This window comes from Phalangium opilio, unplaced genomic scaffold, assembly GCF_054372755.1.
Source record: "Phalangium opilio isolate 3A_F unplaced genomic scaffold, DU_Popi_V2 ptg000041l_1, whole genome shotgun sequence".
Lineage (NCBI taxonomy): Eukaryota > Metazoa > Arthropoda > Arachnida > Opiliones > Phalangiidae > Phalangium > Phalangium opilio.
The window spans coordinates 6,864,163-6,880,223 of record NW_028324165.1 but is presented as its reverse complement, the minus strand read 5'-3'; the positions used below and the strand labels follow the sequence as shown (position 1 = coordinate 6,880,223).

Genomic DNA, 16,061 nt, shown 5'->3' with positions numbered 1-16,061 from the left:
TAACCTACCGATACAAGACTATCAAAAATATTTATAATCTCTGATAGTTATTTTAATATTATTTTCAAGCACGCTGTTAAGTTTATCATATATATATTCTCACGCGATATACTGGCAATCATGTTGGTATATAACTATATTTTAGCCATGATCGCTCAACATGAGCCTGGGAAATTTTGTTTAAAAGAATATCAAGCATATCATCTACCACAACGGACTGAAATCCTGAACTAAGAGGAAAGCCCCTTTTCCCAGTCCCAGCTTAACCAAAAACAGGAGGGGGGAAAGGCGACATTTTTGCCGTTTTATACCGGCAGAGAGCGCCACTGTACAGTGACAGGTTGTAAAATTGCAACTTTATGGGGGAAAGAATCGGAATCGAAGGAGGGTCAATTTCATTCACAAAGATTTCAATAACTAAATATATTATGTAAATTAATAGATGGTAATAATAATAATAAAGTTGTAGCAAAATAAATATTGGGAAATTTCTTTTTTAAATATTGATAAGATAAACAATGCAGATTAATTTAACAAGCAAATCAGCTGTAATTGAAGTGTTGCGTAACACAGTAATAATAACTACATTCTTAACTAAAATATGATATTTAACCTCTAATCAATATTAACCTCATAAATAATCTCTTAAGATTAGAATGATAAGTAAACATCAATTTATAAATTTCATGCTTTGTGAGGAAATATTAAGGGATCATTTAATGTATACCACGCAATAAACAATACCACAAAAACCAAAAATATATTAAAAAGGTCTGGGAGGCTTACCAGAATCTGACATTCCTGGTTGGTACTTCCTGTAGTTGTAAATCCTTTGTTTATTGCTGGAATTATGTTTCTTTCACTATAAGAAACATTAAAATTTAATAATTAATTGTTAAATTAAAGTTTGATATCATTTTAATATTATAAAACCACTAAACTTGATGATTATGTCATGCAAAACATATACTAAAATTTGATATTCCTAAACCCTGTAAGATCGGCTTACCTTCTATGCTGCAGCTTAATTTTGAATTTGAACCTAAAAATGGGCCTTGGCACTTGGAAATATGTTCGCCATGAGTTTCCATTTAAAATTAATTGCAACGCGAATATTTTAAAGAAATTAACCGTACGGTAACTTAAAAAATATAAAAATTATTAATTTGAGTAATTAAAAATTAATAATAATTAGTTTAATTCATTAAACAATACATTTTATGTAACAAGCTCACACACAACTCGCGTAAGTACGCGTTGTCTCAAAGAGTGTCTGATTCTGAACAAATGATTTTTTTCAGGCGGGAAAGACAGGGAGTCATATACGGGTTCAAAGGTCATATTTTGAGTCACGTGGTTTAAAATTTCACCCCGCCAAGTTCAAATTTTGCGATTTTAATCATAGATATGTTGTAATATTTTCATATTTTCAAAACTTGAAAAGTGCAAACGATTTTCAGTAGAAAATATGAGGCGAAATATTATCATGCTTCTTTAAATTAGATTTACAGTTTTGGGGACCTATTAATACTTTTTCTTTCATAGACCGGTTTCCATTTGACATTCCCTTCCCCTTGAGATTGTTTCGTTAAAATCTATTACCCAATTTAAGTCGAAACTAAAGGAAAACCTGAAACTCTGTCTTAAACTTGCTTTTCTACGTTTTATTCGGAGTTGTAAGACATTATGGCCCTAGCTCGACGTCCCCCCCTCCCCACAGGAGCCGGAAAAAAAATTAAGGAAGTTGGATGAAATGCTTGTGAAATCTACTTACCTCGTTTCAATGCTTCCATCAGACTTGTAAATAGTGATAATTTCTGCGGGCTCCCCCCCCCCCAAAGCAGACTTTTCTTGGGTACCCGCGGCTCCCTAGTGGACTAACTTAGGTAAATAAACAAAATGTGAGGGAGGGAAGGATGCACTCCAGCCCATGTTCCGGCCACAGTTTTGAGGGGAAATATTCGTCATTTAATCTTTTCCCCTTTTTTGAGAGCTGTTTTGAGCTGTCGTTATGGGTGAGAGTTCTCAACTTCTCATCACCTTGAATTTTTCAGGGTACCCGGGTGGTACCCCCCCCCCCCCTAAAAATATTTTTTCAGGGTGTCCTGTGAATTTTCTTGGGTGTCACAGGCTCCCTGGTACCCCCTATTTACAAGTCTGGCTTCCATAGAAAACGTAAATATTAAGTTGTGAACTAAGGTAGCAAGCTTAACGGCACTACTTGAAGGAGAGGGATGGAGTAGAACCCCCCCCCTTCCTATAACGTTGCCTCTGTACCCCCCACCAACGGAACTGCATAAAAGCCTTCCCAGTATCATCAGCGTTTAGGTAGAGTCGTACAGCACGGAATCTTAAAGGCCGCCCCCTCTGTCTTAAAACTAGAATCTAGTTCTCCTACAAATACAATGGCGCTACGCGACAGAACTTAACAATCGCCTACCGAAGGATAGGGTCGTGCGCGAGGTGCCCCAGGTCGCCCGTCGCCATTACCACTCCGTCTTACCTCATTTTTATCTGCTTTTAGTGACAACCTCAGTTTGCTCAAGGTTGTCAGACCTTACGACATCAAGGTTGCGTAATCTGAGAGAAATCGTCCCTCTGAGGAACGGGTTAGATCCGGTGGGATGCTAGAAAATGGGGGATGAATACACGGAAAACTGGCCTGTGGTCTGAATACACGGAAAAATGGCGGTTGGTCTGAATACACGGAAAAATGGCGGTTGGTCTGAATACACGGAAAAATGGCGGGTGGTCTGAATACACGGAAAAATGGCGGGTGGTCTGAATACACGGAAAAATGGCGGGTGGTCTGAATACACGGAAAAATGGCGGGTGGTCTGAATATACGGAAAAATGGCGGGTGGTCTGAATACACGGAAAAATGGCGGGTGGTCTGAATACACGGAAAAATGGCGGGTGGTCTGAATACACGGAAAAATGGCGGTTGGTCTGAATACACGGAAAAATGGCGGTTGGTCTGAATACACGGAAAAATGGCGGTTGGTCTGAATACACGGAAAAATGGCGGTTGGTCTGAATACACGGAAAAATGGCGGGTGGTCTGAATACACGGAAAAATGGCGGGTGGTCTGAATACACGGAAAAATGGCGGGTGGTCTTCCCGATTAGTTTGACCTATACCGCCCGCCATTTTTCCGAGTATTCCTCCCCTACTTCTAGCGTCCCACCAGACCCGAGCGGTTCCACAGTTAGCGTACCAATTTCCCTCATATCGCGCATCCCTTACCAAATAAGTGAATAAACAAAAAGACGCACAAACTGCTTAAAATGGAAGAAAAAATGTTTATTGAAAAACGAAAGCAAAAATATTCCAATACGATCTTATGGGAGAGTCCTGTATTGTATCCTCCACCAAATATTTATTTAAATGGTGTATTTCACCACAAAAAAAGAAGCCTATATTCTGCTAGGCTTATCTAAGCTTAAAAATTTATTTCTTTTCTCCAAAAATTAACCCGCATTATGATTGGCTGACTTTTGCTAATTTATATTTATTTTTTCCTGTCATGGGATTAATTATACTATTAAAGTACTTTTAAAAATACCATTTTAACACAGAAAAAAGAAACACCTTATAAATTGATTAAAATACGCCCCCATTTGTACACTTTTTTAGGCCTATTTCGGTCTAATCTAATCTACTCGAAGAAATTTGATAATTTCGGGGGGAAAAGCTAAATTTGAAATTTCCCTTTCCCCTGACAAAAAAAAACAGCAACACAGCAAACTCCGCAACAACAGCCAATCAGTAATCTCAGCGCCATGACAGGTACTTTCTCTCCCATAACACTAGGACTCGGCAAAACTGGACGAAAGACGGTGGCGGGCTGCGGGAGCGGGAGAGAGACTGGAATCTCGCACACCAACACCTCCGCCAATCAAATCTCCGCTTTACAACTGCTCACGCAACAGCACTACACCGCTTACAGTGCCTGCGGTCACAGAACACAAATATAGTTAGCAAAAAAACAAAATGTTTAAACAAATGTGTAAAATTATATATCCATAAACCAACCAAAAGTGTATAACGTAAGCTAGGAATTATTGAATTAAAGTACGATAATATATATTTAAAAGCTGTCCAAGTTTGTGACTATTAATTAATTAATTAATTAATTAATTTCGCAATTAAATCCATGTTCTTGATGATTAATTATTTATGAGGTGCTGGCGATTACGCGAAACTTCCGTACGTAGTAGAAATCAAAATATTTTACAAAAATCGGAATTAATATGAATTTTATAATAACGATGGGAAATCTTCGGGGGATTTTTACGTACGATACGATGTTTTCTTTTCATCAAGTTTTTTTTTTTTTTTTTTTTTTTCCCAATTCAATTAAAAAGTTATCATATTTGATTTGAAAAATGGCTGGCTTACATTTTTGTTACTGGGATATTTTATAAACTTTCCCAAAAGTTACGTAAAATTTACGATAATCGTGAAAGAATTATTATTATAATAATAATAATAAGGGGAGGGTTATCGTTACTTTTTTGGTTTTCTCTTTCATTTCAGGCAATATTTGACAAAAAAAACCCACGAAAAGTCGTTAATACGGTATGATCCGATCGCGTTATGTTATTTCACGTTGGTTGATCAACTGTAGACTTTGTTTTCTCTTTTCAAAAAAAAAAGTTCGTTTTTTTTCGTTTGGACTATTTACAATCATTGAATATATGTGTACGACGATACAATTCCGATACCGATATCGATATTTCTCGCTAAAAAATCTCTATACGGATACGGTTAGCTAAATATAATTTCAGGGAAGATTTGATTAAATTGAATTTGATATTAGGGTGGGTGGGACTATCGGGGAAGCAAAAATGAACAGACATTTGGCAGAGTTTCGCTTCGCTAAATTGTAGCGTATACGTTACGCTACTGAGCCTTTCGAAAAAAAATCATGGGTTACAAGGTTTTAACGAACTATATAAAGGGTTTAACTAAGCCTAAAACTACTACGATGGGGGTCGTTAAAAATAATAAAGAACAAATAGGAAAAAGCACAATGGAAGAGAAAAGTTTGACCTTATCCATTTTTTGTCAGCATTTTCGTTTTTTCCAATCCGTCGCCTCAATTCACCACCGATAATAACACCCATCAGGAAGAGCTAAAATATGATCATCTGGCAGAAATACGTATAGAATCTCTTTCTCCACAAACGAGCGAGCGAGCAAACACTTTCAATAAAACATAATCATCCGCTTGATTTGGAACGAGAACGAGACTGCCGTTCTTCTTTTGGACTTCCTGATCTGCTACGACTTCTAGGGACATCATCCACGCGATCATTAGGGCTGTTGCTTCTACTTCTTCCGTTAGTATCCTTCTCCACGTGGCTTGTGCTAGCTTCCGGTTCGGCTGAACCTTTTCGTTCGTGACTAGCGCTTCTAGATCGTGATCTTTTTTTGAAATAGAAAATAAGATTTTATGGTTCGCGTAAGTAAGTGTCAAATGAAACCCATTTTTAACACCGCAAGATTCGTTTTTCTTACAACCTGGACTCTGATTTCTCTCTTCGGCGGTCGTCACTTGGGGATCGGCTACCGGAACGAGATCTCCTTCTTCGACTGTTTCGGTCTCTTGACCTGGACCTTTTTAGAGAAACACAACAATAGTTTTAATAAAAGTGTGTAGATAGGTCTTGCGTTATCAAGACGACAAGATTTGGGTGTCAATATATGCATAGTTTTCAAACTAGAAGGATTAATATCATTTACACCATGAGACCAGGCTACTTGGTGCTGCTCTATGTCCGCCAAGTAGCCTGGACAAGCGTCCTGGAATAAATGATATCAATCCTAGTCTGTTAACTATGTATTACAAGTAATGGAGCAGATGCAGTTTACCGGGGCACTTTATCAAATTGAACATAAAGTTGATATTCGCCCTCAAAACAACTAAGAACTTCTGTCAGAAAATTTTGTGAAACGTCTTTTTAAATTATATATTGTTTCAAACAGCACTACTTTCACATAACCCAACCTGAACCTAACCATAGACGGACTCTGGAGCTAGTGACCGAGTCTATTACCCAGCATCATGTCTGCACTTTAATTGCAGCTCTGGCTCAACATGGATGGGCAGAGACAAACCAAGGAGTTTGTCCAAGGTCCGTCCAAGACGAGAGCAAAAGAACAACTTTCACTCACAAAAAACAGAACCAGGCTGCCACCAGTTTAATTTCTGGACACTGTTGACCCAATAGATAGTTTACACATGGAGGAATCATATCATTTACACCAGGAGGCAGGGCTACCTGGAGGACTGAAACCCATCTGCTTTTTTTCCTCAAGAGACAAACCAAGGAGTTTGTCCAAGGTCCCTCCAAGACAAGAGCAAAAGAACAACTTTCCCTCACAAAAAAACAGAATCAGCCTTGCCACCAGTTTAATTTCTGGACACTGTCGACCCAATAGATAGTTTACACACATGGAGGATTCATATCATTTACAACAAGAGGCAGGGCTACCTTCAGGACTGAAACCCATCTGCTTTTTGTCCTCAAGAGACAAACCAAGGAGTTTGTCCAAGGTCCCTCCAAGACAAGAGCAAACGAACAACTTTCCCTCACAAAAAACATAATCAGGCTTGCCACCAGTTCAATTACTGCACACTGTCGACCCAATAGATAGTTTACACACAAGGAGGATTCATATCATTTACACCAGGAGGCCGGGCTACCTAGAGGACAGAAACCTGTTGGCTTTTTGTCCTCAAGGTGTAAATGGTAAGGATTCTCTCTGTGTGTAAACTATCTTTACTCTATAGGCACCTGCACATAATGGGCATTGTCGATAACCCGCTTTGCAGGTTCTACCGAGAGGAAGAGGAAACCTCACACATTCTCTGCTCTGAGGTTTGAGCATTTTGACATGCATTCAATGGAACCTGACCACTGTCATGGACAACTGGATTCTAAGTTTCATCAAGGCAACTGGACTGCAGTTTAACTAGCTCGGGGTAAACAATCTAACCTAAGTATAGAGCTATTTCAGAGGGGGTAATGGCTACGTCACCAATGCTATTTGCCCATAGAGAAAACCCTCATAAAATGGCCGCCCTACACTCAAGGCAGGCCCAATTTTCGTAGCAGACGAAATTTTTCCCCCACTGAAATAGCTCTACAGGTGCACGACGCGACGCGACAACCCCTTCAACAACAACCTAACCCTCATGGAAATGAAGATATAGGCCAAATAGTGTGCTACCACGAATCTGGGGGGGGGGGGGAACTGTGACATCAATATTGGGTCCCGAATTTGTATTGCCCAAGCTGACGACGTCTCGCGACTGCCAATATGGTCGCCTGAAAATAAGGTAAGAGATAAGAGCATGTGACGTCACTACAAAGTTCGTGGTAAATGGTTTTGATAGTTATTGTACTAACATTTTTAAAAAACAAATTTCATTGTTTCTGACTAATTTGAGGGTGCTGAACGCGAACATGGACTTCATTTTCAATTTAAAAAAGAACCCGGTAAACTTAGCTACACTTATACCTAAATATTACCTAGATCGGGATTGTGACCTGGAGCGAGATCTGGATCCACCTCTCCTTCGTCCGCGACTTCTGGATCTGGATCTAGATCGACGACGATAACCATAACGTCTTCCTCCACTGTTGCGGTGGTTGCTTCTACCTCTCCAATCTTCATTGGGACGGCCATAACGTGCCATTTGAACTCTCAACTCACGTCCATCCAGGGTATACCCATCCAAGGCATCCATCGCGTCTTCGGCATCTCTTTTATCATAAAACCGGACGAAAGCAAATCCCCTGCTATCCTTACTGAATGGGTGTCTCGGAATATAAACGTCTCCGACGTGGCCATGTTTTTCAAACACGCGTTTCAACTCTTCCGGAGTTGTCCTATAAGTTAAATTGTCTACTTTAAGAGATGTCATACCATCTATAGTTGGAGGACCACGGGAGTAACTCATTCTCTTCTTTAGATTCGACTATAAATCTATTCAAAACTTAGTTTTAAACCATAAACTAAACTATTTATTTTGATTGAATATACACTTATTATACAGTAAACACTCGCCGGCTACTTTATAGCTAAGCCTAAAAAAATGGCGCGAAAATGGCGTCGATTTCAGCGAAAATTCTTACCGCGTGCTTACGCAGAACGGTGCAGGCGCGGAAAAGGCAAAAGAAAGAAGAAGAAGATTACAGCGTTGCCAGATAAAAATTACCAAATTATCGTACCAAAGCAAAAAAATTATCGATTTTCAACCAAAATTATCGTACGCTCTGAGCGCCTCCAATATAGCGGTAAAACCAATGCGGATGTAATTCACCTTGAATTTATACAAAAATCAGTACAAGCATAAGGAGATAGGGTAATAACGTCTCCAAGCGTTTCTCACATCCAGCGTTTGGCCTTAAGTCTATTATTACTATTTATCTATATATTTATTTATTTCGTGTGTTGTTCACAAAGTCAACAATGTGACGTATGTGTGAACATCGTAAGTGTAGTACATAGCCATGTTACTGAAAGACACTACAGGAGTACATTAATATGAGAACTAACAAACGGTTAATAATGTAAATATTAAAGAAAAAAAATAATATGGGATGAACATGTATCACTCTCTTCTATTTCGCCTATTTCTACACCTAGCGAGACTTTTGTGTCCAGATTAGTTGAATTTCCCGCTAAATTCGAAATTATAGTACAATTATCGTACGCTTCAAAATTATCGCATTGTACTATAATTATCGTACGTCTGGCAACGCTGAAGAAGAAGATACATTTACATAAATCATCATCATTGCTACGATTGGTTTATCCTAGTCACGTGCAAAATTGAGATTTTAAGTCCAATAGGAGACAACCACGATGAAATTTGACGTCATGGACAATGTCAATAGACCAATTTAACACAGTACGAGCCTATTTATTCCTAAATTCAAATCTCGCTGCTTTTTACAAAAGGCTTCATCCAGAAACGTAGCTGGACTACCGAAATCTATTTAGACAAAAACCCCCTCGTGTTTTCCCCCTTAAATATTTAGTGCCACGTTCAATTTGCCGTAGGCGACGACAAAAAGTGCTTGAAATCGCCGAAACCGTCCTTTCACGTATCGCGACTCTCACCAGTGAATGGTCCTTTGATCTCGGAAACTTTTTTTAGAAATATAAGTTTTAATTTCTTTAGTTTAAAAATGAAATTAGTTATTAGTATATCGCTAGTCTTCCTTAGTTGTCTAGGAGTTTTGTGCGATGACATTAAAAGCGAGGATGGAGTGTTAGTTTTAACCAAAGATAACTTTGAAGGCGCAGTGAAAGATAACCGGCATATTTTAGTGGAATTTTGTGAGTACATTAACCCCCTGAGGCTAATTTATACATTCCCGATATGGGGAAAAAATTATTATAATATTTAACTTTCATTTTGAATGCATTATCGTAATTTTACGTTATAGACTAGTGGCACCCCATGTTATTTTCCCATAGACCTTAATACAGTCAAAACTGGGAAACTGCCATTACTCTATAGTATTTCACTTATTTTGAATAAATTATCGTAATTTTACGTTATAGTATGCATTATCGTAATTTTACGTTATAGACTAGTGGCACCCCATGTTATTTTCCCATAGACCTTAATACAGTCAAAACTGGGAAACTGCCATTACTCTATAGTATTTTTTATCTTTATTGAAGTGGCACCCCATGTTATTTTCCCATAGACCTTAATACAGTCAAAGCTGGGAAACTGCCATTACTCTATAGTATTATTTTTTAATCTTTATTGAAACAGATGCCCCGTGGTGCGGACATTGTAAAGCTTTGGCCCCCGAGTACGCTAAAGCCGCTCAACAATTAGCCGAAGCGAAATCCGAAATCAAACTAGCCAAGATTGACGCCACAGAGCAAGCCGAATTGGCTGAGAAACACGATGTTAGGGGTTACCCTACCATTAAATTCTTTAAACAAGGAAAACCAGTTGAATATACTGGTATAATAAAATTTCCATTCTAAAATATGTAAATTAAGTCCTAACGCATTGAATAAACTTGGGGGCGTTTAAAGGTGGACGCACAGCTGAAGATATTGTTCGTTGGTTGAACAAAAAGACTGGACCACCGGCTCAAAATCTTGAAACTGAAGATCAAGCCAAAACCTTTAAATCAAGCGCAAACGTTGTTGTTGTTGGCTTCTTTAAAGATCAATCCAGTGCCGATGCCAAAGCCTACTTAGAAGCCGCTGCTGATACCGATGATTTTGCATTTGCCATCACCTCTAACGATGATGTGTACAAAACCTTAGAGGCGACCAAGGATGGAGTTGTCCTGTTCAAATCGGTAAATATAATACCATAATAATCTCCGCAGTAACGTTAGCAACTGGAGTATAATCGGTTATTTGATCGAACAATAGTTTGATGAAGGCAGAAATGATTTGGAAGGTGATATCACCACTGATGCTGTTAAGAAATTCGTCAAGGCTAATCATCTACCTCTAATTGTTGAATTTAACCACGAAGTACGAACGAAAACACACGAAACTGGAGTTCTTCGCAAACTAACGATAATTCCTTTCAGAGTGCCCAAAAGATCTTTGGAGGAGAAGTTAAAGCGCACAATTTGTTATTCTTGAACAAAGGACACGATGAATACGAAAAATTCTTGGAAGCCTTCCGCGCAGTCGCTAAGGAATACAAGGGCAAAGTTTTGTTCGTTACCATCGATACCGATGAAGAAGATCACGATCGTATCTTGGAATTCTTTGGCATGAAGAAGGAAGACATTCCAGACATGCGTTTGATTAAATTAGAAGAAGAAATGACCAAATTCCGACCACAAACTAAAGAAATCAACGAAGAAAACATTCGTCAATTTGTCGTCGATGTTTTAAGCGGCAAGATCAAGCAACATTTATTGTCCGAAGAAATTCCCGATGATTGGGATAAACATCCCGTTAAAACTTTAGTCAGCAAGAACTTTGATGAAGTTGTTTTTGATAAATCTAAGGATGTTTTAGTCGAATTCTGTAAGATTTAACGAAACGCCAAAAAAAGATTAAGGTTAATAACTTAATATGTAATTAAATTTGATTTTAGACGCCCCATGGTGCGGACATTGCAAGCAATTAGCTCCAATTTACGATCAATTGGGGGAAAAATACGCCAGTCGCGATGATATTCTCGTGGCCAAGATGGATGCCACTACTAACGAGTTGGAGCACACAAGGATCCAAAGCTTCCCCACCATTAAACTTTATAAGAAGAATACTAACGAAGTAATATGACTTTACGTTTTTCGTTAATCTCTTAAGATTAGATAACAATTTAAAGCTACTAAGTAGAACTCCATTCTTTAGTAGTAGTAGTAATAATAATAATAATACAGTTTTATTTCAGCGCTAATCCTTTAATCTAGAAGAATAGGAGTGGATTTTGGTGTGGGGTCTACACTTAAGCTTCTTACTTAAAGGGATAGTAGTGTTTAATTAAAACCACCGTTAAAAATTGGCCTGTTAACTGTGGAACGGCCTTAGGTCTGGTGGGACGCTAGAAAATGGGGGAGGAATACACGGAAAAATGGCGGACAGTCTTTTCTGATTCGTCTGACCTAGACCGCCCGCCATTTTTCCGAGTATTCCTCCCCCATTTTCTAGCGTCCCACCAGACCTAAGCCGTTCCACAGTTAGGGAGAAAAATTGGCCTGTTAACTGTGGAACGGCCTTAGGTCTGGTGGGACGCTAGAAAATGGGGGAGGAATACACGGAAAAATGGCGGACAGTCTTTCAGATTCGTCTGACGTCGACCGCCCGCCATTTTTCAGAGTATTCCTCCCCCATTTTCTAGCGTCCCACCAGACCTAGGCCGTTCCACAGTTAGGGAGAAAAATTGGCCTGTTAACTGTGGAACGGCTTAGGTCCGGTGGGACGCTAGAAAATGGGCGAGGAATGCACGGAAAAATGGCGGACAGTCTTTCAGAGTCGTCTGACGTCGACCGCCCGCCATTTTTCCGAGTATTCCTCCCCCATTTTCTAGCGTCCCACCGGACCTGAGTCGTTCCACAGTCCTCCCCTATCTTCCTTGGTTTTAAATGTTTCAAAGTGTGAACTTTACCTTTAGATGAGGCGGATTAATACATAATTTAGTCCACAGATAAAGTAGCAAGGATAAAAACTAATTACCCTTTTTTGAACTATATACATTGTATAGGTAGTAGAGTATAACGGTGAACGTACTTTGGATGGTTTAACGCAATTTCTAGATACAGACGGAGAATACGGCAAAGCTGCTCCGGAAGAGGTATACAATATTTGTTCACTTCTTTACTAATTCTTTGTTTCTTTCTTTTTTTCCGTTTTTCTTTGTTCTCCTTGGTTTTATTTCTCCGCTGCGACTTCTTTTCTGTTCATACACTATCACTATCTTGAAACGGGGTTAAAAACAAAAAAAAAATTAGGCGGTAGAATTCAATGGTGATCGTACTTTGGAAGGTTTAAGCCGATTTTTGGAATCGGGTGGTGCTGCTAGTAAAGAAACGAAAGAGGTTAGATCGACGAACCTGTCTTTTTTTTATTATTTCTGACTACTTACTAATTTTCTCAATTAACAATCTTGTTTTTTTATGAGAGATTTTTTGCTAAATCCAGTTTTAGTTTGTGTTAAACACTTAAACGAGCGATTTCGCATAGTACTTCGAGCGATTTCGCATAGTATAGTACTTCGAGCGATTTCGCATAGTACTTCGAGCGATTTCGCATAGTATAGTACTTCGAGCGATTTCGCATAGTACTTCGAGCGATTTCGCATAGTATAGTACTTCGAGCGATTTCGCATAGTATAGTACTTCGAGCGATTTCGCATAGTATAGTACTTCGAGCGATTTCGCATAGTATAGTACTTCGAGCGATTTCGCATAGTATAGTACTTCGAGCGATTTCGCATAGTATAGTACTTCGAGCGATTTCGCATAGTATAGTACTTCGAGCGATTTCGCATAGTATAGTACTTCGAGCGATTTCGCATAGTATAGTACTTCGAGCGATTTCGCATAGTATAGTACTTCGAGCGATTTCGCATAGTATAGTACTTCGAGCGATTTCGCATAGTATAGTACTTCGAGCGATTTCGCATAGTATAGTACTTCGAGCGATTTCGCATAGTATAGTACTTCGAGCGATTTCGCATAGTATAGTACTTCGAGCGATTTCGCATAGTATAGTACTTCGAGCGATTTCGCATAGTATAGTACTTCGAGCGATTTCGCATAGTATAGTACTTCGAACGATTTCGCATAGTATAGTACTTCGAACGATTTCGCATAGTATAGTACTTCGAGCGATTTCGCATAGTATAGTACTTCGAACGATTTCGCATAGTATAGTACTTCGAGCGATTTCGCATAGTATAGTACTTCGAACGATTTCGCATAGTATAGTACTTCGAGCGATTTCGCATAGTATAGTACTTCGAACGATTTCGCATAGTATAGTACTTCGAGCGATTTCGCATAGTATAGTACTTCGAACGATTTCGCATAGTATAGTACTTCGAACGATTTCGCCCGATAGTACTTCGAACGATTTCGCCCGATAGTACTTCGAGCGATTTCGCCCGATAGTACTTCGAGCGATTTTCGCATAGTATAGTACTTCGAGCGATTTTCGCATAGTATAGTACTTCGAGCGATTTTCGCATAGTATAGTACTTCGAGCGATTTTCGCATAGTATAGTACTTCGAGCGATTTTCGCATAGTATAGTACTTCGAGCGATTTTCGCATAGTATAGTACTTCGAGCGATTTTCGCATAGTATAGTACTTTGAGCGATTTCGCATAGTATAGTACTTCGAGCGATTTCGCATAGTATAGTACTTCGAGCGATTTCGCATAGTATAGTACTTCGAGCGATTTCGCATAGTATAGTACTTCGAGCGATTTCGCATAGTATAGTACTTCGAGCGATTTCGCATAGTATAGTACTTCGAGCGATTTCGCATAGTATAGTACTTCGAGCGATTTCGCATAGTATAGTACTTCGAGCGATTTCGCATAGTATAGTACTTCGAGCGATTTCGCATAGTATAGTACTTCGAACGATTTCGCATAGTATAGTACTTCGAACGATTTCGCATAGTATAGTACTTCGAGCGATTTCGCATAGTATAGTACTTCGAACGATTTCGCATAGTATAGTACTTCGAGCGATTTCGCATAGTATAGTACTTCGAGCGATTTCGCATAGTATAGTACTTCGAACGATTTCGCATAGTATAGTACTTCGAGCGATTTCGCATAGTATAGTACTTCGAACGATTTCGCATAGTATAGTACTTCGAACGATTTCGCCCGATAGTACTTCGAACGATTTCGCCCGATAGTACTTCGAGCGATTTCGCCCGATAGTACTTCGAGCGATTTTCGCATAGTATAGTACTTCGAGCGATTTTCGCATAGTATAGTACTTCGAGCGATTTTCGCATAGTATAGTACTTCGAGCGATTTTCGCATAGTATAGTACTTCGAGCGATTTTCGCATAGTATAGTACTTCGAGCGATTTTCGCATAGTATAGTACTTCGAGCGATTTTCGCATAGTATAGTACTTCGAGCGATTTTCGCATAGTATAGTACTTCGAGCGATTTCGCATAGTATAGTACTTCGAACGATTTCGCATAGTATAGTACTTCGAGCGATTTCGCATAGTATAGTACTTCGAACGATTTCGCATAGTATAGTACTTCGAGCGATTTCGCATAGTATAGTACTTCGAACGATTTCGCATAGTATAGTACTTCGAGCGATTTTCGCATAGTATAGTACTTCGAGCGATTTTCGCATAGTATAGTACTTCGAGCGATTTTCGCATAGTATAGTACTTCGAGCGATTTTCGCATAGTATAGTACTTCGAGCGATTTTCGCATAGTATAGTACTTCGAGCGATTTTCGCATAGTATAGTACTTCGAGCGATTTTCGCATAGTATAGTACTTCGAGCGATTTTCGCATAGTATAGTACTTCGAGCGATTTTCGCATAGTATAGTACTTCGAGCGATTTTCGCATAGTATAGTACTTCGAGCGATTTTCGCATAGTATAGTACTTCGAGCGATTTTCGCATAGTATAGTACTTCGAGCGATTTTCGCATAGTATAGTACTTCGAGCGATTTTCGCATAGTATAGTACTTCGAGCGATTTTCGCATAGTATAGTACTTCGAGCGATTTTCGCATAGTATAGTACTTATAACGATTTCGTCTTTAAAAAACCCAATCTAAAACTGGATTAAAATTCAATTCAACGTAACTCGAACACACGTTAAATTAAATTAAAACCCTTTTAATTTTTTTATAAATTAAAATAGGAGGTCGAGGAAGAAAAGGACGACGAAAGCCATGACGAGTTATAAACGCAATCATTCTAAATTAACCCCCATCCACGTTCGTCTCCCCCCCTCCCTACCTCTTTGTTACTTGTCATGTTAAATAAAACGAAAAAAAAAATAAGTTTAGTTTTTACAGGCCAGAGAAAAATAATTAAAAAAAAAAACCAAAATTTCAAAAGCCTAATTTCATTTCGTTTCGTATCCGAGTAATTGTTTAGTTTAAAATTAATTTAGTTATTGTTTTTTACGTTCGATCTCCTTTAGTTTTAAGTTAAGTTAACGTTCCAATTCTTCTAATTTTATAACGATAAGGTAAAAAAAACAAACTTCCATAAAATAGTCAGCCATTAGACTTCTAGTACGACTGTTGCGTTACTTATTTCTCGGTGTGCTTGTATAACAAACAAAAAAATACGTTAAAATGATATTAATTAATTAAATAAATAAAAATAACAACAATTTGAATTAAGGAATGTCAATGGTATGACTGTTAAAAATTAACAAAAAAAAAAATAAAAAACTTAAAATTAATGAAAAAGAAGAGACTAAGGATGTCTTTCTCAATGTTTTACGTTCATTCAATTGTTCTATTTTTGAAAAAAACAAAAGAACAACATGTTTGGTTGGTTTAAATTTGTTTATAAATAAAAATAATTTAAAACTTTCCTAAAA

The 16,061-nt window shown here is 38.4% G+C and overlaps 3 protein-coding genes across 6 annotated transcripts in view; 1 reads left to right on the top strand and 2 right to left on the bottom strand.

Moving 5' to 3' along the window:
- LOC149679675 (uncharacterized) overlaps nt 1-1,285 on the bottom strand; it is a 37,930-nt gene extending 36,645 nt beyond the window's left edge. Inside the window, exons 1-2 of the mRNA XM_089835489.1 lie at nt 1,010-1,285; nt 787-862 (exon numbers count right to left, since the gene is read on the bottom strand). Coding sequence (XP_089691615.1) covers nt 787-799 — 13 coding nt within the window. The 5' untranslated portion in view covers nt 800-862; nt 1,010-1,285. The remainder of the gene's footprint in view (nt 1-786; nt 863-1,009) is intronic.
- Nucleotides 1,286-3,283: 1,998 nt separating this feature from the next.
- Nucleotides 3,284-7,840, bottom strand: LOC149679674 (uncharacterized). Of its 3 annotated transcripts, XR_016365857.1 has the most exons (4): nt 7,543-7,840; nt 5,525-5,623; nt 5,057-5,431; nt 3,284-3,953 (listed from the first exon to the last, which is right to left on the bottom strand). XR_016365857.1 is itself a non-coding variant. In XM_089835460.1 (3 exons), exons 1-3 carry the CDS (start codon nt 7,697-7,699, stop codon nt 5,151-5,153), a joined length of 537 nt encoding a protein of 178 aa, XP_089691586.1. In that variant the 5' UTR covers nt 7,700-7,840; the 3' UTR covers nt 3,284-5,150. The 3 variants fall into 3 exon arrangements, 2 of the variants coding, with proteins under 2 accessions (XP_089691586.1, XP_089691587.1); XM_089835460.1 differs by having other exon boundaries at nt 3,284-5,431; XM_089835461.1 differs by having other exon boundaries at nt 3,284-5,431; nt 5,528-5,623.
- Nucleotides 7,841-9,016: 1,176 nt separating this feature from the next.
- Nucleotides 9,017-16,061, top strand: Pdi (protein disulfide isomerase). Of its 2 annotated transcripts, none has more exons than XM_089835459.1 (8): nt 9,017-9,358; nt 9,807-10,004; nt 10,079-10,350; nt 10,427-10,531; nt 10,591-11,038; nt 11,109-11,287; nt 12,466-12,552; nt 15,369-16,061. In XM_089835459.1, exons 1-8 carry the CDS (start codon nt 9,208-9,210, stop codon nt 15,411-15,413), a joined length of 1,485 nt encoding a protein of 494 aa, XP_089691585.1. In that variant the 5' UTR covers nt 9,017-9,207; the 3' UTR covers nt 15,414-16,061. The 2 variants fall into 2 exon arrangements, with proteins under 2 accessions (XP_089691585.1, XP_089691584.1); XM_089835458.1 differs by lacking the exon at nt 12,466-12,552 and adding an exon at nt 12,219-12,308 and having other exon boundaries at nt 9,023-9,358.

Excerpts from the sequence above, each read along its gene's own strand:
- LOC149679674 (XM_089835460.1), bottom strand. The coding sequence starts at position 7,699 with ATGGCCGTCCCAATGAAGATTGGAGAGGTAGAAGCAACCACCGCAACA. Across the intron at positions 5,624-7,542 it reads AGGTCACAATCCCGATCTAG|GTCCAGGTCAAGAGACCGAA; the intron begins GTAATATTTAGG and ends TTCTCTAAAAAG. Across the intron at positions 5,432-5,524 it reads GAGAAATCAGAGTCCAGGTT|ATCACGATCTAGAAGCGCTA; the intron begins GTAAGAAAAACG and ends TTTCAAAAAAAG.
- Pdi (XM_089835458.1), top strand. The coding sequence starts at position 9,208 with ATGAAATTAGTTATTAGTATATCGCTAGTCTTCCTTAGTTGTCTAGGA. Across the intron at positions 9,359-9,806 it reads GCATATTTTAGTGGAATTTT|ATGCCCCGTGGTGCGGACAT; the intron begins GTGAGTACATTA and ends TTATTGAAACAG. Across the intron at positions 11,288-12,218 it reads ATAAGAAGAATACTAACGAA|GTAGTAGAGTATAACGGTGA; the intron begins GTAATATGACTT and ends TACATTGTATAG.